At 46.0% G+C, this 26,994-nt stretch overlaps 1 protein-coding gene across 10 annotated transcripts; it reads right to left on the reverse strand.

The window, feature by feature from the left end:
* Positions 1 to 26,954, reverse strand: LOC122543645 (uncharacterized). Of its 10 annotated transcripts, XM_087974193.1 has the most exons (5): positions 10,859 to 12,207; positions 10,576 to 10,717; positions 7,951 to 8,024; positions 4,377 to 4,533; positions 161 to 2,768 (listed from the first exon to the last, which is right to left on the reverse strand). In XM_087974193.1, exon 5 carries the CDS (start codon positions 2,314 to 2,316, stop codon positions 1,744 to 1,746), a length of 573 nt encoding a protein of 190 aa, XP_087830319.1. In that variant the 5' UTR covers positions 2,317 to 2,768; positions 4,377 to 4,533; positions 7,951 to 8,024; positions 10,576 to 10,717; positions 10,859 to 12,207; the 3' UTR covers positions 161 to 1,743. The 10 variants fall into 10 exon arrangements, 8 of the variants coding, with proteins under 8 accessions (XP_087830319.1, XP_087830321.1, XP_087830318.1 ...); XR_015751224.1 differs by lacking the exons at positions 7,951 to 8,024; positions 10,576 to 10,717 and adding an exon at positions 1 to 119 and having other exon boundaries at positions 1,686 to 2,768; positions 10,859 to 12,209; XR_015751223.1 differs by lacking the exons at positions 7,951 to 8,024; positions 10,576 to 10,717 and having other exon boundaries at positions 161 to 1,023; positions 1,686 to 2,768; positions 10,859 to 12,206.
* Between the last annotated feature and the right edge of the window lie 40 nt (positions 26,955 to 26,994).

Below are 26,994 nucleotides of genomic sequence, written 5' to 3' on the forward strand. Positions count from 1 at the left end.
CAGATTACCGGGCACTCTCACGTTGCTGTCGGTGATCTTGCTGTGCACATGCATTTTGCCACATTCCCTCCATGGTTCGGCAGCTCCCGAAGTAACAAAGGTCCTCCGGAAATACAAATCTTAATTTAATAGCGAAGAAAAAAAATCCAGAAACAGAACATTTGTGAAAAGAATATTAATTAATTTCATTTTGATTGAAAAAACTTCTCCACACAACGTACAGAAAACAGATTCATTTGACATTTATCCAGTATGTTAAACATCAGCAGAAACAACATCTGATTGATATAATGAACAACATCCAGTCCTGGGTACGATTAAGAGCAGAATCCAAACTTTTAGGGAGATGTTTTTTACCCAGAGAATGGGGGCTTATTGGAATTCACTGCCTAGCTTGAGGCAGAAGCTCATGTAAAAAAGGAATCTGGATCTGCTCCCGAAGCACTGGAACCTGCAAAGCTGTGGAGGTAGAAATTGGGAAAGGAATGGGGGCAAGGTGGAGATAGTTCTTTTCAGAGCAGACTACCATTGCTCGAATGGCCTATTTCTATGCAATGACCTTTCGAATATATTACAATCATACCAACTTTTGCAGTCACTTGTGAACCCAACGGTGTCTCAAGACTGTCGGACGTGTTCATGAATTTCTTCCAACACAAGGTTCAAGTGAATGGCCCCTCGCCAATGTGAACTTGCTGCTGTCTCAATAAATGGGAATATGGAGTGAAACCCTTCCCACAGTCGGAGTAGGAGAACGGTCTCTCCTCAGACTGAAATTGCTGGTGTTTCAGCACAATCGATGAATGAGAGAATCCCTTCCCACATACGCAGCAACTGAATAAGAACTTGCAGGAGTGTCAGAAGATTAGATGACTGAGTGAATCCTATCCCACACAAGTAGCATATGAATGGTTTCTCTCCATGTGAGGACATTGGTGGGTCAGCATGTCCATTTTCCTTTTAAAGCTTATGCCAGTCAGAACATGGAAAAGGTTGATATCACCGTCATTAATCTGCTCCTGTCTAATATAAATCAAACACATTCACAGGTGAAAGTATCATTCTGACATATAAAAAACCACAGTCACTGACATCAATCCCCTCCTGTCTGATAGCAACCATCCCCACAGTCACTGAACCCCTCCTGTCTGATATAAACTAGCCCCACAGTCACTGACACCAATCCCCTCCTGTCTGATATAAACCAGTCCCACAGTCACTGACACTAATCCCCTCCTGTCTGATATAAACCAGCCCCACAGTCACTGACACTAATCCCCTCCTGTCTGATATAAACCAGCCCCACAGTCACTGTCAGTGAATCCCTCCTTTCCAATGAAATCCATGGGTCCCATTCCCATGTTTCCAGGCAATGTGTGGGATCTGCAGGTCAGTAAGAATTCATCAGCACCTTCCAATTGGAGATGATAATTTAGGGAAACTATTTGAACTCGAAATTTCAATTTTTACCGCGGCCAATTTAGGTTTGAGGCAGAATACTAATATTCGTTGCAAACTCATTTCTGTTGTGACTTTCTGAAATCGGGGATATTATCCTATTTTTGCAGGGGCATCACAAATCTCAGAAAGCAATGAGTGGCATAACCAGAATCTTCAACTCAATTCAGATCCAGTGATATGGCGAGTAACATCAGCAGAAAGAAGCTGTTACTGTCACAACGTACCTGATCCATCCCAATGAGAAAGACAGGAGGAATGATGGTAGATTCCCAACCTCTGCAGTCATGTGTGAACTTGCTGATGTGTCAGCAGGTGGGCAAGCTGACTAAATCTCCTTGCACAGGTCGAACAGGTGAAGGGCCGCTCCCCAGTGTGAAGCCGCTGGTGTATCAGAAGATTGGATGAAGTTGTGAACCCTTTCTGACACACAGGGCAGATGAAAGGCCTCTCCCCAGTGTGAACTCGGCAGTGTGTCAGAAGGTTGGATGAATTAGTGAATCTTTTCTCACATACAGAACAGGCAAACGGCCTCTCTCCGGTATGAACGTGGTGATGGGTCAGTAGCTGGGACAGTTGAGTAAATCCCCTGCCACAACTGGAGCAGGTGAATGGCTTCTCCCCGGTGTGAACCCGCTGGTGTACCAGTAGCTCAGAAGACTGAGTGAATCCTTTCCCACAGGCACAACACACGAAGGGTCTCTCACCTGTGTGAAACCGCTGGTGTCTCAGCAGAGTTGTTGACTGGGTGAATCCTTTCCCACATTGGGGCAGGTGAACGGCTTCTCTCCAGTGTGACTCCGCCAATGAATTTCCAGCAGGGATGGATATTTGAATGCCTTTCCACAATCTCCACATTTACATGGTTTCCCCGTGGTGCTGGCATCATTGTCTGCCTCCAGGTTTAATGAGCTTTGTCCTCAAGCCTCGTCCACACACAAAGCAAATCCACAAGGTGGTGGGACTGTTGAACTCATGGTCTTTTGGGGGGGATAGAGACAGAAATCTTCACGATGTGTTTAGAAGTACACTTGGGATGCCAAGGCTTACAAGGTTATGGGCTAAGTGCTGGAAAATTTGATTAGGCAGTTAGGTTGCTGGTTTTGAGTGGTACAGACCCTGTGCTCTGAATCTCTGTAAATCTATAACATGTAAATCCTCTCCGCTGTGAAGAGTGCAATGCTTTTTAATTGCCTGTGCATTTGATTTGTAACATTTCTCCTTTCACAGGGTAAGACTGATAACTTCCAGCTCGCGGTTAAATGAGCGTTGTCGTCGATACTAAAGTTTGAGTTCCCTTTCCTGATCGCCTGTAAAAGGAGTTTATAAAAGGCATCACTGTCAGTACAGGATAAAAAATTCAGACAATTCCAGTATCTATGAGCTGCTTTTACCTCTCTGGTTCCCCTCCAAACCTATGACTCCCTGTCTCCCAGATTGATCCCTCTCCTTGGGCTCAGTCCCACATTCATCTCCCCCAGTCTCTGTCCCTGGGAGCGGAGGCCGCACCCACTCCCGGCACCCTCCCTGTCGCGCAGATAGTGGGCTTTCTCCACTGTGAGGAATGCTGGACGTAAGAACTGCCATTGACTTTATCTCGCCAACTTTAATTACGTAGTCCCTTGGCTCGGAGGAATGGAGTCAGTTAGCCACCGTCCTGCTGATGGGACACTTTCACTTACAGTACTTATAGAGTCATAGAGATGTACAGCATGGAAACAGACCCTATGGTCCAACCCGTCCATGCCGACCAGATACCCCAACCGCCAGCACCCGGCCCATTTCCCTCCAAACCCTTCCTATTCATATACCCATCCAGATTCCTTTTAAATGTTGCAATTGTACCAGCCTCCATAACTTCCTCTGGCAGCCCATTCCATACCCATATCACCCTCTGTGTGAAAATGTTGCCTCTTAGGTCTCTTTTATATCTTTCCCCCCTCACCCTAAACCTATGCCCTCTAGTTCTGGAGTACCCCGACCCCAGGGAAAAGACTTTGCCTATTTATCCTATCCATGTCCCTCATAAATTTTATAAACCTCTATAAGATCACCCCTTAGCCTCTGACGGTCCAGGGAAAACAGCCCCAGCCTGTTCAGCCTCTCCCTATAGCTCAAATCCTCCAACCCTGGTGACATCCTTGTAAATCTTTTCTGAACGCTTTCAAGTTTCACAATATCTTTCCGCTAGGAAGGAGATCAGAATTGTACGCAACATTCCAACAGTGGCCTAACCAAATTCCTGTACAGCTGCAACATGACCTCCCAACTCCTGTACTCAATACTCTGACCAATAAAGGAAAGCATACCAAACGCCTTCTTCACTATCCTGTCTACCTGCGACTCCACTTTCAAGGAGCTATGAACCTGCACTCCAAGGTCGCTTTGTTCAGCAACACTCCCGAGGATGTTACCATTTAGTGAATAAGTCCTGCTAACATTTGCTTTCCCAAAATGCAGCACCTCACATTTATCTGAATTAAACTCCATCTGCCACTTCTCAACCATTGGCCCAACTGGTCAAGATCCTGTTGTACTGTGCTATGCTTTTATTCGCTGTCTGAGGCTGGTGTGGCATCTTTACCAGGAATCAGAATCCCATCCACCTATTGCTTTGTCACATTGCTGTCCTTCCTGGTAACCTCTTCCCCTGTATCTAACTTTGTCTACTCCAATGATGTGTACTGTAACCACGTTCCCTACTTTGTTCCTGTTTCTGCAACTTGATTCCAAATGCAAGTTCCATTGCTGCCCTATGTACAGCAGTACGTCGCTGATTTACCAGTTTTACTGCCCCATTGTCAGCAACTGTTTTTCTCACCCTCGAGCTCATTTCTCTTTTACTTCTGATCTTCTGCAGCAAGTCAACTTCCCCACCACTTTTATTAGTACATCCCGAAACACAGTGATTATCTTACCTGCTGATAATTACCAATATTTTCTCTTTTTTTTGTTTCAGATTTCCAACATCTGCAGAATTTACAACCAAATAAAACCAGGAATATGGGATCACATCAAAATCACCGGGATCTCAAACGTGTGACGCCAGCCGTGAATGCGGAATGATGGTTCAGCCTGGAAATAAGAAAAGAATGTAGAGGGATTTCCAAAGCACATGAGCTGAGACGAAGGTGAGCTGTGTATTGTCACCGATGTCCAAGGCCCCACAGCATCTTTACACATCCAGTAGACATTTTCCTGCATATCCAAACACCTCATTTATTGCTCTCACTGTGGTCTCCTCTACACTGGGGAGACAGGACACCAACTGGCGGAACATCTCTGGGATGCACGCACCAAACTACCCCAAAGCTCTGTGGCCGACCAATTCAACACTCACTCCCACTCAGCCAGGGACATGCAAGTCCTCGGCCTCCTCCTCCACCAAAACCAAGCCATCCGACAACAGGAGGAAGAAGGCCTCATCTTCCGCCTTGGGACCCTTCAACCACACAGCATCAATGACAACTTCACCAGTTTCCTTATCTCCACTCCCCCCACCTCATCCCAGATCCAACCTGCCAACTCAGCACCACCCTCTTGAACTGTCTTCCCTGCCCACCTTCCTTCCCACCTATCCACTCCACCCTCCCCCGGCCTATCACTACCACCTGCATCTATAGCAAATGTGGTTCCCCTGTTCAAGGAGGGGAGTAGAGACAACCCTGGTAATTATAGACCAGTGAGCCTTACTCCAGTCGTTGGTAAAGTGTTGGAAAAGGTTATAAGAGATAGGATTTATAATCATCTAGAAATGAATAATTTGATTAGAGATAGTCAGCACGGTTTTGTGAAGGGTAGGTCATGCCTCACAAACCTTATTGAGTTCTTTGAGAAGGTGACCAAACAGGTAGATGAGAGTAAACCAGTTGATGTGGTGTATATGGATTTCAGCAAAGCGTTCGATAAGATTCCCCACAGTCGGCTATTGTACAAAATGCGGAGGAATGCGATTGTGGGAGATATAGCAGTTTGGATCAGTAATTAGCTTGCTGAAAGAAGACAGAGGGTGGTGGTTGATGGGAAATGTTCACCCTGGAGTCCAGTTACCAGTGGTGTACTGCAAGGGTTGGTGTTGGGTCCACTGCTGTTCGTCATTTGTATAAACGACCTGGATGAGGGCGTAGAAGGGTGGGTTAGTAAATTTGCAGATGACGCTAAGGTCGGTGGAGTTGTGGATAGTGACGAAAGATGTTGTAGGTTACAGAGAAACATCAATAAGCTGCAGAGCTGGGCTGAGAGGTGGCAAATGGAGTTTAATGAGGACAAGTGTGAGGTGATTCACTTTGGTCGGAGTAACCGCAATGCAAAGTACTGGGTTAATGGTAAGACTCTTGGTAGTGCAGATGAGCAGAGAGATCTCGGTGTCCACGTACACAGATCCTTGAAAGTTGCCACCCAGGTTGACAGGGTTGTTAAGAAGGCATACAGTGTTTTAGCCCTCAATGTTGCGCCGACCTGTCATACCAATCTGAAGCCCATCTAACCTACACTATTCCATGTACATCCACATGCCTGTCCAATGACGACTTAAATGGACTTAAAGTTGGTGAATCTACTACCGTTGCAGGCAAAGCATTCCATACCCTTACTGCTCTCTGAGTAAAGAAACTACCTCTGACCTCTGTCCTATATCGTTCACCCCTCAATTTAAAATTATGCCCCCTCGTGCTTGCCGTCACCATACTTGGAAAAAGGCTCTCCCTGTCCACCCTATCTAACCCTCTGATTATCTTGTATGTCTCTATTTAGTCACCTCTCAAACTTCTTCTCTCTAATGAAAACAGCCTCAAGTCCCTCAGCCTTTCCTCGTAAGACCTTCCCTCCATACCAGGCAACATCCTGGTAAATCTCCTCTGCACCCTTTCCAAAGCTTCCACATCCTTCTTATAATGCGGTGACCAGAACTGTACACAATACTCCAAGTGCGGCTGCACCAAAGTTTTGTACAGCTATAGCATAACCTCATGGTTCTGGAACTCGATCCCTATATTAATAAAAGCTAAAACACTGTATGCCACGGGTTCAACTCCTCTCTCTCCCTATTCCTCGCCTCACTAGCACGTGGCACGGGCAACAAACCAGAGACAATAACTCTGTTCGTCCTAGCTCTAAGCTTCCATCCTAACACCCTGAATTTCTGCCTTAAATCCCCATCTCTCTTCCTACCTATGTCATTGGTGCCTATGTGGACCACGACTTGAGGCTGCTCCCCCTCCCCCTTAAGGATCCCATAAAACACAATCAGAGACATCATGAACCCTGGCACCTGGGAGGCAAGACACCAACCGTGAGTTTCTCTCATCCCCACAGGACCCCCTTAGAAAGCCTCTTGTCAGTATGCATATGTTGATGGAATGTCAGTTTGTGGGAATGATTAAAACCTATTGAAAGTGTTACCTCTCGTTATTGAATCCCTCACCCTGGGAAAAAGCTTATCTCTATCCACCCTGTCTATACCCTTCATGATTTTGTAAACCTCAATCAGGTCCCCCTCTCAATCTCCTCTTTTCTAATGAAAACAATCCTAACCTACTCAACCTGTCTTCATAGCTGGCACCTTCCATACCAGGCAACATCCTCGTGAACCTTCTCTGCACCCTCTCCAAAGCGTCCACATCCTTTTGGTAATGTGGCACCCAGAACTGCACACAGTATTCTCAATGTGGTCGAGCCAATGTCTGTACAATTTTAACATGACTTGCCAGTTCTTATACTCAATAGCACGTCCAATGAAGGCAAGCATCCTATCTGCCTTCTTGACCACTCTATCCAGCTGTGCAGCAACCTTAGGGTCCAATGGTCCTGCACTCCCAGATCTCTCTGCTCATCAACGTTTCCCAAGGCTCTTCCATTCATTGTATAGTTTGCTCTAGAATTAGACTTCCCAAAATCCATCATCTCACATTTACCTGGATTGAACTCTATCTTCCATTTTTCCGCCCAACTCTCCAGTCTATCTATATTCTCCTGCATTCTCTGACAGTCCCTTATGATTTCTGCTACTCCACCAAACTTGTTGTCATCTGCAAACTTGCTGATCATACCAAATGTCCTCTTCCAGATCATTTATGTATCTCACAAACAACGGTGGCCCCAGCACTGATCCCTGTGGAACACCACTCGTCACCTTTCTCCATTTCGAGAAACTCCCTTCAACTACTACTCTCTGTCTCCTGTTGCTCAACCAGTTCTTTATCCACCTCGCTAGAACACCCTGCACACCATGTGACTTCACTATTAGTCTACGATGGGGAACCTTATCAAACGCCTTACTAAAGTCCATGTATATGACATCAACAGCCCTTCCTTCACCTATCAACTTGGTCACTTCCTCTATTAAGTTGGTAAGGCACGATCTCCCCCTCACAAAACCATGTTGCCTATCACTGATAAGCCCATTCTTTTCTAAATATAAATAGATCCTATTCCTCAGTACCTTCTCCAGCAACATTCGCACCACCGACATCAGGCTCTCTGGTATATAGTTACCTGGAATATCCCAACTACCCTTCTTGTTCAGAGGGGGACAACATGAGCAAACCTCCAGTCCTCCGGCACCTCACCTGTGTTTAAGGATGACACAAAGATATTTGTCAGAGCCCCAGCTATTTCCTCTCTCGCCTCCCTCAGCAACCTGGGGTAGATCCCATCTTGTCCTGGGAATTTGTCCACCTTAATGACCTCTAGCTTACCCAAGTCATCTTCCCTACTTATGTCAACGTGATCCAGACGAATCAAACTTCTATCTCTAATCTTAACATTCATCATGTTCCTCTCCTCAGTGAACACTGATGCCAAGTAAACATTCAGAACCTCACCCATTCTCACAGGTTCGACACACAGCCTTCGTTGATTACCCTTTAGTGCACCAATCCTTTCTCTAGTTACCCACTCGCTTCTTATATGAGAATAAAATGCTTTGGGATTCTTCTTAATTCTGCTCGCTGAAGCTATTTCATGACCCTTTTTAGTCTGCTTGATTCCTTGTTTAAGACTGGTCCTACTCTTTTGATATTCCTCCAGGGCCCATTCTGTTCTTATGTGCCCAGACCTTATGTACGCTTCCCTTTTCTTGGCTAGTCGTACAATTTCTCCTGTCATCCATGGTTCAGGAATCTTGCCTTTTCTATCCTTTGCATTTAACGGGACATGCCTATCCTGCACTATTGTTGAAAGCCTCCCACATCTCAAATGTGGACTTCCTTTCAAATAACTGTGTCCAATCCACATTTCCGAGCTCCTGCCTATTTGTGATATCATTGGCCTTGGCCCAGTTTAGCACTCTTCCCTTAGGAGCACTCTCATCTTTATCTATGAGTATTCTAAAACTTACAGAATTGTGGTCACTGTTCCCAAAGAAATCCCCCACTGCAACTTCTACCATCTGTCCTGGCTCATTCCCCAACACCACGTCCAATATGGCCCTTTCCCTCGTCAGACTATTGACATACTGCTCTAGAAAACTCTCCTGGATGTTTCTTACAAATTCTGCCCCATCCAGACCTCTGATGCAAAGTGTATCCCAGTCAATATTGGGAAAATTAAAATCTCCCATCACCACCACCCTGTTGCCTCTACATCTTTCCATAATTTGTTTACCTATTTGTTCTTCTCCCTCACGCTCACTGTTGGGAGGCCTGTAATACAGCCCCAACAATGTAACTGCACCCTTCTTATTTCTCAGCTCCACCCATAATGCCTCACTACCTGAGCGCTCCATAGTGTGCTCCTTTAGCACAGCCGTGATATCATCCCTGACCAGCAATGCAACTCCATCCCCCCACTTTTACTTCCCTCCCTGTCCTGTCTGAAGCATCTACATCCTGGAACATTCAGTTGCCAAATCATGCTCTTCCTTCAACCAAGTCTCTGTGATCGCAGTAACATCATACTCCCAGGCACCAATCCAAGCCCTAAGTTCATCTGCCTTACCCACTATACTCCTTGCATTAAAGTATATGCACTTTAGGCCACCAGTTCTTTTGCGCTTATTTGCTCTCTGCCTACTCATCCCCTTATTAATGCTATCTTTATGATTCTTACAGTCTCCACCTCGTTGCCTACTTGTTCTCCTCTACTGGTTCCCAGTCCCCTGCCACATTAGTTTAAAACCTCCCCTACAGCAGTAGCAAAAACTCCCACAAGGACATTGGTTCTGGCCTGGTTCAGATGTAGACCGTCCATTTTGTAATAGTCCCACCTTCCCCAGAACTGGTCCCAGTGTCCAACAAATCTGAACCCCTCCCTCCTACACCATCTCTCAAGCCACGTGTTCATCCGGCCCAGTTTTTTCATTTCTACCCTGGCTAGCACATGGCACTAGTAGTAATCCTGAGGTCACTACATTTGAGGTCCTCCTTTTTAAATTCTCTCCTAGCTCCCTGAATTCTGCTTTCAGGACCTCATCATGTTTTTTCCTTATATTGTTAGTGCCTATACACACCAAGACAACTGGCTGTTCACCCTCCCCTTTTAGAACGTTCTGCAGCCGATCGGTGACATCCCTGACCTGGGAGGCAACATTCCATCCGAGAGTCTCGTTTTTAGCCACAGTTCCGCCGTATCTACTCCCCTCACAATAGAATCCCCTATGACTATGGCCCTACAAATCTTTTTCTTCCACTTCTGAACAGCAGTGTCCGCCACGGTGTCATGATCTTGGCAACTGCTGCCTTCCCCTGGTGAGCCATCTCCCCCAAAAGTATCCAAAACGGTATACCTGTTTTGGAGGGAGATGACCACAGGGGATACCTGCACTGCCTTCCTACTCTTTTTCTGCCTTTTGGTCACCCATGGACTCAGCAATTCTAACCTGCAGCATGACCAGTTAAAAGACAACCTCCTCAGCATCGCGGATGCTCCACAGTGAGTCCATCCGCAGCTCCAGAGCCGTCATGCGGTCACAAAAGAGCTGCAACTGGACGCACATCTTGCAAATGTAAGAATCAGGAATGTCAGCCACATTCCTGAGCTCCCACATCAAGCAAGAGACACATGCCACAGGTCTGAGCTCCTCTGCCATTGTAAGCCTCAGCTTTATATCAACTAACTAAAACCAAAAAATGCATTTGAATATATGAAAGAAAAGAAAAAAACTAAAAAACATTATGTTACTGAGTCCTTTTCTTCTAGTTGAGGGGGAGAGGGCAGGAGTGTAGCATCTGGGGTCCAGCCACTGCTGGAATATATACTAAGTCATTATCTTCCCGACACTCTCCTGGTCTCCAAGTCACCTCCACTCTGTCTCCCGCTGCTCCTCGGCAAGACAAAGTGAATTTCATCCCACATTCAGAGCAAGTGACAGCCGTGTGTGTGTGTGTGTGTGTGTGAGAGAGAAAGAGAAGTCACCGGTGTATCTGCAGGATGGATAACTGAGTGAGATCATTGCCACACTTACAGCATTCGCTTTCTCCCTAGTGTACACTTGGTGGTCTGCCTGCAGGGTGGGCAAATCAGTGAAACCCTTAACATAACTGGAGCATTTGAATGGTGTTTTTCCGTTGTGTGTCGGTACACAGTGAGAGCAGAACAATACCAGAACCTCTTATCGCAGAACGTGCAGCAGATTAGCTTCTCCTGGTGTGAACAAAGACCAGATGACTGAGTGAATTATTGAGTAATTGAGTTTCCACATACAAAAAAAAGCCTTTCTCCAATCCCACTGCATTGATGGATTTCAAACAGGTATAGGCAATCAGATCCTTTGCCACATTCCTCACCCTTCTCCACGGCACATGTGTCCTTGGGTCTCTTCAGGTTAGCTGAACAATTGTAACAACAGAACGCATGTAGAGGATATCCTGGCGTGCACAGTGTGATGTTTCTTTTTGAAGCTGTATAATGAGTTAAAGCTCCTTCCACACTCAAGTGCAATGAAACACACTTAATCTGGTCTGTTTTGGGCTTGATGCTTTTTCAGTCACACTTGATGGCTGAAGCATTTGCATTCAGAGATATTTGGGCTCCCACCTTCCTGGGAACCAAACGGTTCAACGAGAGAGCAGGTTTAGAGTTCAAGGCAGAGTATTCCAGCTTCTCCGAAGCATTTGCTTTCCTCTCTTCCCACCTCCCAAACACATGCCGCAAAACAATTCCTCATCCCTGCACTGCGAAGCAAATCCAAATGTTGAAATCAAAAACACTGCGGATTCTGGACATTGGAAAGCTACTCTGTTTCCCTCCCTGCAGATGCTGCCAGGTTTTTTTTTTCAAATCACCAGGGGGATGGAGTCCATGAAGATGAGCTTGTTCCTGGGGAGAAGCCTGGGGGAGGACACATTGGAAACACTGGTCCTGCAGCCTGCTCTCTCCATCCCTGGCAAGGAAAGGGGGAGGAGCCACCTCTCAGCGTCCCTTCCCTTTGATCCTCCAACCAATCGAATCGCGATCTGGGCACCGATGTCACAGTGAGAGGCGGGGCTTGGGCACAGAGCTCCTTGAATGGTTGCCTGACACCACAGGACCGAGCATGCGCACAGACCCCGACGTGCTCATGCCAAGGTCGCGGCCGTTGGTCCGGGCCTCAGCGCCGAGCAGCCGGTTCAAACGTTGCAAAAGCGGCTTCCCATTCGGGCCCCGAAGTTTCCTCGAAGCGTGCGTGGAGTTTCCCCATCCACCTCTCCGGGTCCACACTCCCTTCCAAGCCAACTGGCCGCATCCGCCATGATTTTCCACCCGAACGTACCAACACTGCGCATGCTCTTGCCTCACGGCATCGGGCCGACGGGAAGGAGGGGGCGGGACTGGAGGACCGAACTGACACGGCTGGTCCTCCAACCAATCGGAGTGAACAAGGGGCGGGGCTGAGCTGAGCTCAGGGGTTGAAATCTCTGCCTTTGCAGAATCTCTCACGACTGGACAGATTTAAAGGGACAAGACTGGGTTTAGGCAGGTAAGATGTTTCCTGTGTTGGTGATCAGTCCAGAAACAGGGGACAACATTTAAAAATAACCAGGCTGACATTTAGGACTGAGATGAAGAGAATTTCTTTATTCATAAAGTTGTGAATCATTGGAATTCTCTTTCAGAAAGACCTGTTGAAGCTCAGTCCTTGTCTATATTTAAAGCTGGGATTGACAGATGCCTCATTCCCAGTAACATAACATAACATGAACTGTTGCAGGGATAATAATGAGTAAAAGACAGTCAAGTGTTCAATCAGCCATTATTGCATTAAATTTCAAAGGGTGGCCGCAGGGCTGGATGGCCTATTGCTGTTCCGATGTTCTTTGATGTCACAAAAGTTTGATTTTAAACCAACTCCATTTGTTCTAGCTTCAAATTCACTAAAACATCCTCCTGTCCCCCAACATGTGTCAATGAAAACACTTTTCCAACCCCTGGATCGCAGCCAATCCTACTCACCAGCCCCATGTTAATGTAGAGGACTCTGAAGCTGGAATTATCTGCTAAGGAGGAAAAAACACTGGGCATTTTGTTTTGATCATATGAACGAATCTCACACCTGTTTGCACTCCTGTGATTTCCCTGTGCACCATGGGAACAGATGAGTTCCGCCAAAAAGTGTGAATCTGCTCCTTTAGGAGAATGGGGATATGAGGAGACCAGTATGGGAATGGTAAAAATCACACAATACCAGGTTATAGTCTAACAGGTTTATTTGGAAGCACTAGCTGCTCCTTCCTCAAGTGAGGAGTACAAGATCATAGGACACAAAATTTATACCAAATGTTTACAATGTGACGTAACTGAAATTATATATTGAGAAAGACCTGGATTGTTTGTTAAGTCTCTCAAGTGAAATTTAACAATTGGTTTCACATCAGCCTAGATAATGCATCGAAGGCGTGAGGTGCCGTATGAGGCTGTCTGTGCCCCAATGTTCAGACTGATTCTAATCTAAAAAGGGATTGACAGAATCTTACATGGATTCATGCAGTTTTTGAGCAAAGTAAAATGTAATTTTGCAAGTACAAATTCACTCCACAAACTTACGTGTGTGAGTGAGAGTGTGTATGTGTGAGAGTGTGAGTGTAAAGGGTACGTCTGTCAGAGTTAGACATGTCAGAGTGTCGACACGGATACCACCATTACGTGTGGGGAGAACACTCACCATGTACGTGACATGTACTCATGTGACTCCGCCAATGTTGTCTATCTCTTACGCTGCAGGCAAGGATGGTACATTGGTGAGAATGAGCAGAGGCTACGGCAACGGATGAATGGGCACCGCACAACAATTAACAGACAGGAGTGTTCCCATCCAGTTGGAGAACACTTCAGCGTTCAGGGACATTTGACCCCGGACCTTCGGGTGACCATCCTCCAAGACGGACTTCAAGACAGGCAACAACGCAAAGTGGCCGAGCAGAGGTTGATGGCCAAGTTCGGTACCCATGGGGACGGCCTCAACTGGGACCTTGGGTTCACGTCACACTACAGGTGACCCACTGCACTACACAGACACAGGCTCACAGACAGACAGGCACACCTACACCCCTACAGATCCATACACTCACACTGACTCTCGCTCATACACAGCTCTCTCATACATTCCCATACTCACGCACCCATGCAACCCCTCACACACTTATATCCCTTTACACTCACACACATACACATACTCTCTCACAGACACTCATAATCCCTGCACACACACACACACACACGTTTGTGGGATGAATTTGTACTTGCAGAATTACATTTTACTCAAAAACTGCATTAAACCATATAAGATTCTGTAAATCCCTTTTTTAGATTAGAATCAGTCTGAACATTGGGGCACAGACAGCTTTATACAGGGCACCTCACACTTTCAGTGCATTATCTGGGCCAACATGACACCTATTGTTAAAGTTCACTCGAGAATGTAACTTTAAGAAAGCTCTGGGATTCACACAGGGAAGAACTGAAACCAACATGTCCATTCTAAAAGATGAGAGACTTAACAAACAATCCAGGTCTTTTTCAACAGATAATTTCAGTTACATTATACTGTAAACTTTTGCGATAAATTCTGTGCCCTATGATCTAATACTCCACAACCACCTGATGAAGGAGCAGTGTTTTGAAAGCTAGTGCTTCCAAATAAAACTGTTGGACTCTTACCTGGTGTTGTGTGACTTTTAATTTTGTACACCCCAGTCCATCACTGGCACCTCCAAATCAGTATGAGAATAGGGGGAGTATATCAGAGGAAATAGGGTGACCTGTTCTGAAGTCCTATATTGAAAATGTTGACTTGTTAAATATGTGTCCACAGGATATTGGAAGGGGGAGGAGGAAATTGCAGAACATGCAAACAAAATCTCAAACCAAACATCTCATCCAGATCTGACAGTCACTGAATGCCACTGGGACCAAAATATCAATCGAGAAGGAAAGATATTTGTCTGTTTTGTCCTCAAAAGAATTTAAACATCAGTGTGACAGGAAAAGCACCAAGACACAAAACTCCAAGTGATATTTTTCGACTGAACTGACTGTGGGGAGAGCTTTGACTCATTACATAGCCACATTAAACATTGTGCCATGCAGAATGCAGAAGTATAGTGTTCTGTGTCTATCCAACACTTCAAATGATCATAAAACCTACATAAAGGAAGCCACACCAATGTGAAACTGTGGAAATGTGATGACTGTACAAGGGAAAGTTGTTCCCCATTTGAGCTGGAAGCTCATTGACAGAGCGCACACCTCATTCATTGAAGGTGAGTCTTGAAGAGACTGGGGAGAGGGGAAGAGTTCTACAAAAGTTACTAAATTATTTCACAAGATATAAAGTCTCAACACAGTATGTGTTTAACACAAAGCTGATTTATTTGACTTTTATTCAGGCTATTAACACTGAAAATCAGTAACAAAGAAAAGCAATGAACACGGCTCAGTCCTGGAAGTAATTAACAGAAAAATCCAACTCCTTAAATAATGTGTGTACTGAGTGTCTCAGAAGGTTCTAAGTCTGAGTGAATCTCTTCCCACACTCGGTGCAAGCAAACAGCCTCTCCCCAGTGTGACGTCACTGGTGTGCAGTGAGTTGAGACAATTGCCTGAACCCAAATACACACACATTATGTAAACAGTCTCTCCTCAGGGTGAACTTGCTGGTGTGCCACCAGGCAACAGGATCCAATGAATTGGAGCAGGTGAAGGGCCTCTCTGTCGTGTGAATTCACCTATGTTCAGGGAGGTCAAATGATCACCTGAGCTGAAAATGTGTTGCTGGAAAAGCGCAGCAGGTCAGGCAGCATCCAAGGAACAGGAGAATCGACGTTATGCCTGAAACGTCGATTCTCCTGTTCCTTGGATGCTGCCTGACCTGCTGCGCTTTTCCAGCAACACATTTTCAGCTCTGATCTCCAGCATCTGCAGTCCTCACTTTCTCCTCAAATGATCACCTGAGCCCAGTCCCACAGAGAGAGCCTGTGAACGGTCTCTCCCCAATGTGAACACGTTGATGGGAAGCCAATTCCCATGAACTTTTATAGCACTTCCTATAATCCATCAGTTTAAAATGTCTCTCGTCAGTGCGAACATGTTGATGGGTCATTACATTGCTGGAACTTTTACGGCACATCCCACATACTGGGCAGGCCTCTCCCCAGTATGAACTCATTTGTGTTTCAATAATGTAGGTGGCTGAAACAGTCCCTTCCCACACTCTGTACAGGTGAATTGTCTCTCCCCAGTTTGACTATGATCAATTTTGAGCACAGACAAGTATTGGAACCTTTCTCCACAGTCTCCACCATTCAACAGTATATCTCTGGTGTGACAAATTAGAGGTTATAAGAGTGTCTTCTCCACTTCTAATTTCTGAGTCTGTGTAACTTGCGAGGCAAACACTGACATACACCCCTGGCCCTCTCAAAGCTAGATTTTCTCTTTCCAGGAACAAGGGAAATAATTTCTTACGTCCTTGGACGATATTGTTTGTCTGCTCATCCAAAGTCACGTGCTTTCCTGAAAAAGCTTTGAAAAAGAGAACAGAATATTGAACAGACGTCCACAAAATCACATAATCCTGAAAATATCCAAATAATGGATGGAATTACTTGGATATTTTCAGCCTTATGTGATTTTGTGGACGTCTGATCTCGGCGTATTTCACATAGTCATCGAGATGTACAGCTCAAAAACAGACCTTTCAGTCCAACTTGTCCATGTCGACCAGGTATCCCAACCCAATCTCGTCCCACCTGCCAGCACCCGGCCCATATCCCTCCAAACCCTTCCTATTCATATACCCATCCCGATGCCTTTTAAATGTTGTAATTGTAACCACCTCCACCACTTCCTCTAGCAGCTCATTCCATACATGCACCACACTCTGCGTGAAAAAGTTGCCGCTTAGATTCCTTTTATATCTTTCCCTTCTCATCCTAAACCTATGCTCTCTAGTTCTGGACTCCCCCACCACAGGGCAAGACCTAGTCTTTTTACCCTATCCATGCCCGTCATGATTTTAGAAACCTCCATAAGGTCACCCCTCAGCCTCCAATGCTTTAGGGAAAACAGCCACATCCTATTCAGCCTCTTACTATAGCTGAAACCCTCCAAACTTGTAAATCTTTTCTGAAACCCTTTCAACTTTCACACCATCCTTCCTACAGGAAGGAGACCAGAAGTGCACACAATATTCCAAAAGTAGCCTTACCACTGCCCTCTACAGCTGCAACATGACCTCCCAACTCCTTTTCTCAACACTCTGGGCAATAAAGGAAAGCATACCAAACGCCTTCTTCACTCTCCCTGTGTACGACTCCACTGTCAAGGAGCGACAAACCTGCACTCAGAGGTCTTTTTGTTCAACAACACTCTCCAGGACCTTGCCATTAAATGTCAAGGACCTGCCCTGATTTACCTTTTCCAAAATGCAGCACCTCACTGCTACCTCATAGTGCCAGGGACCCAGGTTCAATTCCAGCCTTAGGCGACTGTCTGTGTGGAGTTTGCACATTCTCCCAGTGTCTGCGTGGGTTTTCTCTCGGTGCTCCGGTTTCCTCCCACAGTCCAAAGATTTGCAGGTTAGGTGCATTGGCCAGGCTAAATTGCCCCATAGTGTTCAGGGATGCCTAGGTTAATTGCATTAGTCAGGGGTAAATATAGGGGAATGGGTCTGGGTGGGTTACTGTTCGGATGGTCGGTGTGGACTTGTTGGGCTGAAGGGCCAGTTTCCACAATGTAGTGATTTAAAAATAAACATAGCACTATCCAAGATGATCAGAGGATTAGTTAGGGGAGACAGTGAAAGTCTTCTTCCTAGGATGATGACGTCAGCTTGTACAAGAGGGCATCACTGCAAATTGTGGGGTGATAGGTTTAAGACAGATGTCAGAGGCAGGTTCTTTACTCAGAGAGTGGGAACGGCGTGGAATGCCCTACCTGCCAATGTAGTTAACTCAGCCACATTAGGAAGATTTAAACAATCCTTGGATAAGCACATGGACAATGATGGGATAGTGTAGGGGGACGAGAGGAGAATAGTTCCCACGTCAGCACAACATCGAGGGCCGAAGGGCCTGTTCTGCGCTGTATTGTTCTATGTTCTAATGCTTTAAACTGTAAATGAAAACTCAGTAATTCTAACCTCTGATACAATTTATTTCACTTTAAAATCTCTGGCTATCTCCTGTATCTTAAGCGATATCAGAAACACCAGAGATAGAGAATAATCTCTCAGTCTTCAAATCTTCTAACACCCCATTAAAGGATGTGATAAAAAACAGGATTCGAGTGGGAATTAACACTTGCCTTGGTCTGAATTTGCAGCATGCAAGTTATCCTCTTCTCTCCCCCTGCGGGAGGAGTTTCTAATATCCATCCCTATCCACGACATAAATGCACAACATTGCCTTTCTGCTTCCTGGGTGAAGATGGTAATGCACATGCTCAGTCTCTGTTCAGATGGCAACTGTTGCTCTACTTTTCCCAAAGATGTGTTGTAAGAGAAAACAAAAGCATGTCTGGAAATTATGAGGAATCAATCATCTTGACATTCTGTGTACTGTCAGACATCGGTATGAGAAAAGACAAATCGTGTGGAAACTAAGAAAGCCCCCGGACCATAAACCATTTGGTTCACTAATGTCCTTCATGGGAATTCGCCCAGGCAGATACAACACTGGTTAGATACACATTATCCTTCACATTATCCCCAAATGGCACAGTGGCTCAGTGGTTAGCACTGCTGCCTCACAGCACCAGGGACCCAGGTTCGATTCCAGCCTCAGGTGACTGTCTCTGTGGGGTTTGCACATTCTCCCCGTGTCTGCGTGGGTTTCCTCCCACAGTCCAAAGATGTGCAGGTCAGGTAAATTGCCCCATAGTGTTAGGTGCTTTAGTGAGAGGGAAATGGGACTGGGTAGTTTACTCTTCGGAGGGTTGGTGTGGACTTGTTGGGCTGAAGGGCCTGTTTCCACACTAATCTAATCTAACATACTCTGGGCAGACAGGATATAGATTTGATGAAAAGATTCTCCTAATTTGTTTTCATCTCCCTCACAGATCAGTGTCAGACACAGAGTAAGTCTCCTCCATGCTGTTCCCATCATATATTCAACGGATAAGTCCAGCATGGTGTCATAAACACAGTACAGTTCTCTTCACACACTCCGCAACAAGCATTCCCTGAACAGGTTAGAGAGAGAGTGAAACAGCAACAGGATGAGCCATTTGAAGCCCAGAATTAATGGTGACAGGCACAGGATCAACTTCTACCTTGCTGAGTGAGAAATATCATTGATCTGGAGACTCTCAGTTCCTCACTATCTGTCTCACAGGGAAAGGTCATAGGTTTACTCTGTATCTAATCCATGCTCTGTAATTGGGGAGTGTTTCATTGTGACGCTGGAATGTACCTCACAGAGATAAACTCATAAGTTCCTGCCCTGGACACAGATCCTGAAGGACATGGACTGCTTGGGACATCTTATATATTGATCTTGATCACATTTTGAACTCTCTGCTCACATCTCTGGTCATTCTGCATTTTTTTCCTGACGAAAAGACACCCCAGTTTCTCCCAACTTCCAATAAGGCACAACACGTCAGGCTACTCATGAGCTAAGAGCCTGTGGGGCTGGTAGTATGATGAACGGGGAATTGATAAACTAATAGAAGACAGAGGAGGGGTGTTTTCACGGTGGCAATCTATTCCTAATGGAGTGTCACATAGATCACAGCTATTACCACCATGATTTACAATGTATATTACTGACTTGAATGGGGACAGCCAAGGTATGACAGCAAAGTTTGTGGATGACACAAAAATAGGCTGGAATTCACATGGTGGGAATGGCACAGAGTCTGCAGAGGGATAGAAACAGGTCGATCAGCAGGCAAAAACTTTGCAGAGGGAGTTGGCGGGAGTGTTGTCATTTGGAGGTAATTTGGCCTTGGTTTCAAATGGAATGGAGGATAAAAAGTGAAAAACATTGTAAAAACTAAACAAGGTAGTAATTAGACAAAACCTAGAATAATGAGAACAATTTTGGGCATCTTATCCCAGGTGTGGTCGGAATGTCTTCTGGGGGGCAGAGGTTGAGAAGGTTGGGCCTGTCCTCGTTAGAGTTTAGAAGATTGAGGTTTGACCTTATCGAAACCTGTCAGATTCTTCGGTGGAACGGCAGGGTAGCTGCAGAAAGACTGCTAGGAGAAAGTGAGGTCTGCAGATGCTGGAGATCAAAGTTGAAACTTTATTGCTGGAACAGCACAGCAGGTCAGGCAGCATCCAGGGAACAGGAGATTCGACGTTTCGGGCACAGGCCGAAGAAGGGCCTGTGCCCGAAACGTCGAATCTCCTGTTTCCTGGATGCTGCCTGACCTGCTGTGCTGTTCCAGCAATAAAGTTTCAACGCAGAAAGACTGCTGCCTTTTGTGGAAGAGTCTAGGACCAGACGTACGTAATCTGCCAAAGGGGTTATCCAGCCAGGACAGAGATGACAATAGAGGACAGTACAGCACAGCAACTGGCCCTTCAGCCTTCCCTGACTGTGCTGACCACCTTGCTATTCTAAACTAATCCCATCTGCCTGCACATGTTCTGGATCCCACTACTCTCTGCTCGTTCACAGGTAAAACTCAATGCCTCCAATTTTGCGACGCAACCGCTCCTACACCCCCCATGGCAGAACATTCCACGCACCTACTTCCTCTGTGTTTAAAAAAAAAACTTTCCTTATTCATTTCTTTTAAACTTAATCCCCTCTCACCTTAAACCTCTTCCCCCTGGTATGTGACATTTGCAATCTCGGAAAGAGTTGCTGACTAGCTATCCTATCCATGTCCCATCAGTATTTCATAACTTCCATCACATCACCACAACCGCCCCCTACCCCACCCCCTCACCCCGTTATCCTCTAACAAAAACAACCTAAGTTTGTCCAACCTCTACATATAGCTGATAGATTCCAATCCAGGCAAGATCCTGGTCAATCTCTTCTGCACCCTCTCCAATCCTTCACATTCTTCTGAGAGCGTGGTAACCAGAACTGCGCTCAGTGTTTCAAATGTAGTCTGACCAAAGTCTTCCACAGTAGCAACATGACTTGTCAGCCTTTACACTCAGTGCCCCGACTGAAGGTAAGTATGCTGTACGTTTTCCTCAATACTTCATCCATTGGTTTTGCCACATTCAGGGAACTGTGGACTTGGACCTGAAGATTCCTTTCTCATGTCAATGCTCCTCAAGGTCTGGCCATTGACAGTACACATCCTCCTTGTATTGGGACTTTCCAAAATACATCACCTCGCACTTGCCGGGATTGAACTCTACTGGCCATTCCACCTGACCTCTATCCTCTGCATCTTTAGTCACAATCCATAACTCCACCAATATCCATGTCATCTGCAAACTTACTAATCAGACCACCATTTCCATCCCAATCATTGATACTGACTGCAAACAAAAGTGGCCAGAGGTGTGCCTCAGGGATCAGTGTTGGGACCACAAATGTTTACCGTTTAATTATTTGATTTTGAGTTGGGGGCCAAGTGCTGCCTGAACTGCTGTGCTCTTCCAGCACCACTAGTCCAGAATCTGGTTTCCAGCATCTGCAGTCATTGTTTTTGCCAAGTGCAGTGTGTCAAAGTTTGCAGATGACACTAAAATGACAGATGAAGCGAAGTGTGCAGAGGACACTGAACCTATTTATATCCCTCTGCAGACTTTAAGTGAGTGAGCAAAGGTCTGGCAGCTAAAGTAAAATGTTGGTAAATGTGAGGTCAACCATTTTAGTAGGATTAACAGCGAAATGGACTATTATTTAAATGGTGAAAAGTTGTAACATGCTGCTGTGCACAGGGACCTGGGTATCTTTCTGCATGAATCACAAAAACGTTGGTTTGCAGCTACAGGAGGTAATGTATTGCTTGCTGGTGAGGCTACACCGAGAGTAATGTGCACAATTATGCTTTCCTTACTTGAGAAAGGATGCACTGGCACTGCAGGGGATGCACAGGAGGATCAGTAAGTTAGTTCAAAGGGTTGGCTTATGAGGAGAGACTGAGTGGACTATACGCATAGGGATTTGGAAATGGTGGTGGGGGGGGGGGTGGATCTTATAGAAAGATAGAGAATTTTGAAGGGAACAGCTAAGCTCAAAGCAGCGCGATTGTTTCCACTGGTAGGTGAAACGATAACTAGAGGCATAGCCTCAAACTAAGCGCAAGCAGATTTAACTCTGAGTTGAGGAGGTACTTCTTCACCCAATGGGTTGTGAACCTATGGAATTCCCTGTCCACTGAAGCAATTGGGGCTACCTCATTGAATGTTTTTAAGGCAAAGATAGATACAATTTTGAACAGTAAGGAAAATGAGTGAGGAAGTGGAGCTGAGTCCATAAAGAAATAAGTTGATCTCATTGAATGGTGGAGTAGGATGGGCCGATGTCCTATTCCTTCTCCTATTTCTTACGTATGTTTGTATGTAACAGACATCCCAGCACTCATCCTTACAACAAAATACCATTGTCCCCAGAACGCCAGTCAGAAAAACACCGCTCCATAACAAACCTTGACATCTACGGCCAAACCAATTTTGTATTCAACTTACCAACTCACCATGGGTTCGATGCAATTTGATCTTCTGGATCTGCCTACCATGAAGGAACCTTCCAAAATCTTTAGAGAAGTCTATGTAGACAACTTCCACTGCTTTGCACCTTCCATCAATCACCTTCCACCTCACCTGAATAAAGCCATGCTAACTATTGCTAATAAGTCAATTGTTGTCCAAATACAAGTAAATCCCGTCCAGAAATAACATTAGCTATTCCCCAGTCATCTGGACTTTCACTTATGGCTAAGATTTCAGCCAATCTCCTCCCTTGCAATCTTCAGTGTCCTGGAATAGATTCCGTCAGGCTCTGGAGACTTATCTACCTTAATGGTTTTCAAGACAGCCAGCAGTACTTGCTTCTTAAGTTCAACATGCTTATAGTATACTCACCTAGATTTATAATCCATTTATTTTTCATTGCTAACTACTGATATAAAACACTCATTTACAACCTCACCCACTTCCTCTGACTCCTCGCACAAAATCCCTCCTTTGTCCTTGAGTAGACCTACGTTTTCCCCTAGTTACCCTCTTGCTCCAAAACGTACAAATACAATTCTTTGGGATTCTCCTTAACAGTACTAGGGAAGAGCATTTCATGGCCCCTTCCAGCCCTCCTAATGTCATTGTTGTTATTTTCTGCTTCCTTTATACTTCTCAAGGGACTTGTTTCATTTCTGTTTTCTAATCTTGCATATTCTTCATTTATCTTTTCAGCTAAACTTACAACATCTCTCATCATCCAAATGTTCCTGGATCTTGTCATCCTTAGCTTTCATCATCACAGGAACATGCTGGTCCTGAATCCTGGTCAATTGGGTTTTAAAGTCTCCTACATGTGAAGTGTGTACTTACTTGAATCCAGGTTTTCCAGTTCCTGTCACAAGTTGTGTGATTAGCCTTTCCCCAGTTTACCATTTCTCGCAATCATAGAGGTGTACAGCACTGAAACAGTGCCTTTGGTCCAATCGTCCATGCCGACCAGATATCCCATTTGCCAGCACTCCCTCCAAACCCTTCCTACTGATATCCCACCCAGAAGCCTTTCAAATGTTCTAATTGTACCAGCCTCCACTCCAGCCAGAACTCAACATTAACTTCTCCAATTTCAAATAACCTCCGATCCCAGCCCCTCCGCCTCCCTTCCACTCAGCCCAGCCACTGACTGGATCGAGTCCTACCAATGACCAACCACGTTGTACCCTACACCTGTTCCCATCACCATCCTGCCCAAGCCACTGCCTTTATCTGCAACTGGCCCCACACACACACCCCCAGTCCTGCTTGCTGTGTTCGTCCAGCCTCCTGCTTCTCTTCCTTGGATTCCAGCATCTGCAGCTTTTTTTTTTGGTCTCGACTACTTCCTTTGGCAGCTCAATCCATACATAAAATTTTATGATGATCATTGATCCCAACATGCTTCCCCCACTGAAAATTCAATCATCTAATCCCGCCCCTTGTTCATTCCTATTGGTTGGAGAATTAGTCCCCGCCCCCTCAGTTACTCTTCTTGGTGAGTGAAAAATTGACGCCCCTCTATTGGTCCTAACGGTGGAGAAATAGACTTGCCCTTCATTGACTCCTATTAGTGAGAGCTTGCCCCACCCCTCATTCTCTCCTAATGGTGGGCAAAAAAGGCACGCCCCTCATGGAATGGGATTGTGGGAGACACAGCAGTTTGGATCAGTAATTGGCTTGCTGAAAGAAAACAGAGGGTTGTAGTTGATGGAACATGTTCATCTTCGTGTGCAGTTACTAGTGGCATACTACAAGGGTCGGTGTTGGGTCCACTGCTGTTCGTCATTTTTATAAATGACCTGGATGAGGGCTTAGAAGGGTGAGTTAGTAAATTTGCGGATCACACTAAGATGGAGTTGTGGATAGTGAGGAAGAATGTAGTAAGTTGCAGAGAGATATATATAGTATGCAGAGCTGGGCTGAGAGGTGGCAAATGGAGTTTAATGTGGACAAGTGACCTCAGATTACAACAGAATCTTGACCAGATGGGCCAATGGGCTGAGAAGTGGCAGATGGAGTTTAATTCAGATAAATGTGAGGTGCTGCATTTTGGGAAAGCAAATCTTAGCTGGACTTATACACTTAATGTTAAGGTCCTAGGGAGTGTTGCTGAACAAAGAGACCTTGGAGTGCAAGTTCATAGCTCCTTGAAAGTGGAGTCGCAGGTAGATAGGATAGTGAAGAAGGTGTTTAGTATGCTTTCCTTTATTGGTCAGAGTATTGAGTACAGGAGTTGGGAGGTCATGTTGCAGCTGTACAGGACATGGGTTAGGCCACTGTCGGAATATTGCGTGCAATTCTGGTCTCCTTCCTATCGGAAAGATGTTGTGAAACTTGAAAGGGTTCAGAAAAGATTTACAAGGATGTTGCCAGTGTTGGAGGGTTTGAGCTACAGGGAGAGGCTGAACAGGCTGGGGCTATTTTCCTGGAGCGTCGGAGGCTGTGGGGTGACCTTATAGAGGTTTACAAAATTATGAGGGGCAGAGATAGGATAAATAGGCAAAGTCTTTTCCCTGGGGTCAGGGAGTCCTGAACTGGAGGGCATAGGTTTAGGGTGAGAGGGGAAAGATATAAAAGAGACCTAAGAGGGAACTTTTTCATGCAGAGGGTGGTACGTGTCTGGAATGAGCTGCCAGGGGATGTGGTGGAGGCTGGTACAATTGCAACATTTAAGAGGCATTTGGATGGGTATATGAATAGGAAGGGTTTGGAGGGATATGGACCGGGTGCTGGCAGGTGGGACTAGATTGGGTTGGGATATCTGATCGGCTTGGACGGGTTGGACTGAAGGGTCTGTTTCCATGCTGTACATCTCTTTGACTCGAAGTGCGATTCTGTTTGCCGATCTGGGAATTTGTGTTGCAGACATTTCGTCCCTGTCTAGGTGACATCCTCAGTGCTTGGGAGCGCCCAACCACTGACGATGTCACCTAGACAGGGGACGAAACGTCTGCAACACAAATGCCCAGCTCGACGAACACAACCACAACAACGAGCACCCGAGCTACAAATCTTCTCCCAAACTTTGGACGAGTGTGAGGTCAGACACTTTGGACGGAGTAATCGGAATGCAAAGTACTGGGTGAATGGTAAGATTCTTGGGAGTGCAGATGAGCAGAGAGATCTCAGTGTCCACGTACACAGATACCTGAAAGTTGCCACCCAGATTGACAAGGTTGTTAAGAAGGCATACAGTGTTTTAGTTTTTAGATTAGATTAGATTACTTACAGTGTGGAAACAGGCCCTTCGGCCCAACAAGTCCACACCGCCCCGCCAAAGCACAACCCACCCATACCCCTACATGTACCCCTTACCTAACACTACGGGCAATTTAGAATGGCCAATTCACCTGACCTGCACATCTTTGGACTGTGGGAGGAAACCGGAGCACCCGGAGGAAACCCACGCAGACACGGGGAGAACGTGCAAACTCCACACAGTCAGTCGCCTGAGGCGGGAATTGAACCCGGGTCTCTGGTGCTGTGAGGCAGCAATGCTAACCACTGCGCCACCGTGCCGCCCACAAATTTTTTATTAATAGAGGGATTGAGTTCCGGAACCAGGAGGTTATGCTGCAGCTGTACAAAGCTCTGGTACGGCCACACTTGTTGTACAGTTCTGGCGTTATAAGGATGTGGAAGCATTGGAAAGGGTGCAGAGGAGATTGACCAGGATGTTGCCTGGTATGGAGGGAAGGTCTTATAAGGAAAGGCTGAGGGACTTGAGGCTGTTTTCATTAGAGAGAAGGTTGAGAGGTGACTTAATAGAGACATATAAGATAATCAGAGGGTGAGATAGGGTGGACAGGGAGAGCCTTTTTCCAAATATGGTGACGGCAAACACGAGGGGACACAACTTTAAAGTGAGGGGAGATAGGTATAAGACAGGTGTCAGAGGTAGTTTCTTTACTCAGAGAGTAGTAAGGGTATGGAATGCTTTGCCTGCAATGGTAGTAGATTCGCTAAGTTTAAGTGCATTTAAGTCGTCATTGGACAGGCATATGGACGTACATGGACTAGTGTGGGTGGGATGGGCTTCGGGTTAGTATGACAGGGGACAGCATCACCCAGGGCCGAACGGCCGTGCCTGCGCTGTAACGTTCCAGTGTTCCAATGGTAGAACTAGCCCCGCCCCTCATTCATTCCTATTGGCGGGGAAAGTCAGCTCTCTTCGCTCCTATTGGTTAGAGAACGGGGCCCGCAATCTTTGACTCCTATTGGTGGGAAGACGAGCTGCACCGCCCCTGCCCTGCAGTAACAGGACCCCTATTGGTCCGGACCGGCTGTCAATCATCGACCGGAGGCGGTTGGCCGCACGATGCTGTGGCCGGCTGAGCCGTCAGGTCCGAGGGACGGAAGGACAGAGCCGGGGGGCGACTAGCACGGAATCGGAAACACGAAAAGAGAGTGAGTACCGGTGGAAACCGACCTTCAGGGGCGGGCGGTCTGGCGGCAGCTTCTCAGGATTCCGTTCCGACAGGGCCCCACAGTCCACC

This window comes from Chiloscyllium plagiosum, unplaced genomic scaffold (assembly GCF_037043375.1).
Source record: "Chiloscyllium plagiosum isolate Xiang-an unplaced genomic scaffold, Cpla_swu_hap1 HiC_scaffold_27, whole genome shotgun sequence".
Taxonomy (NCBI): Eukaryota; Metazoa; Chordata; class Chondrichthyes; order Orectolobiformes; family Hemiscylliidae; genus Chiloscyllium; species Chiloscyllium plagiosum.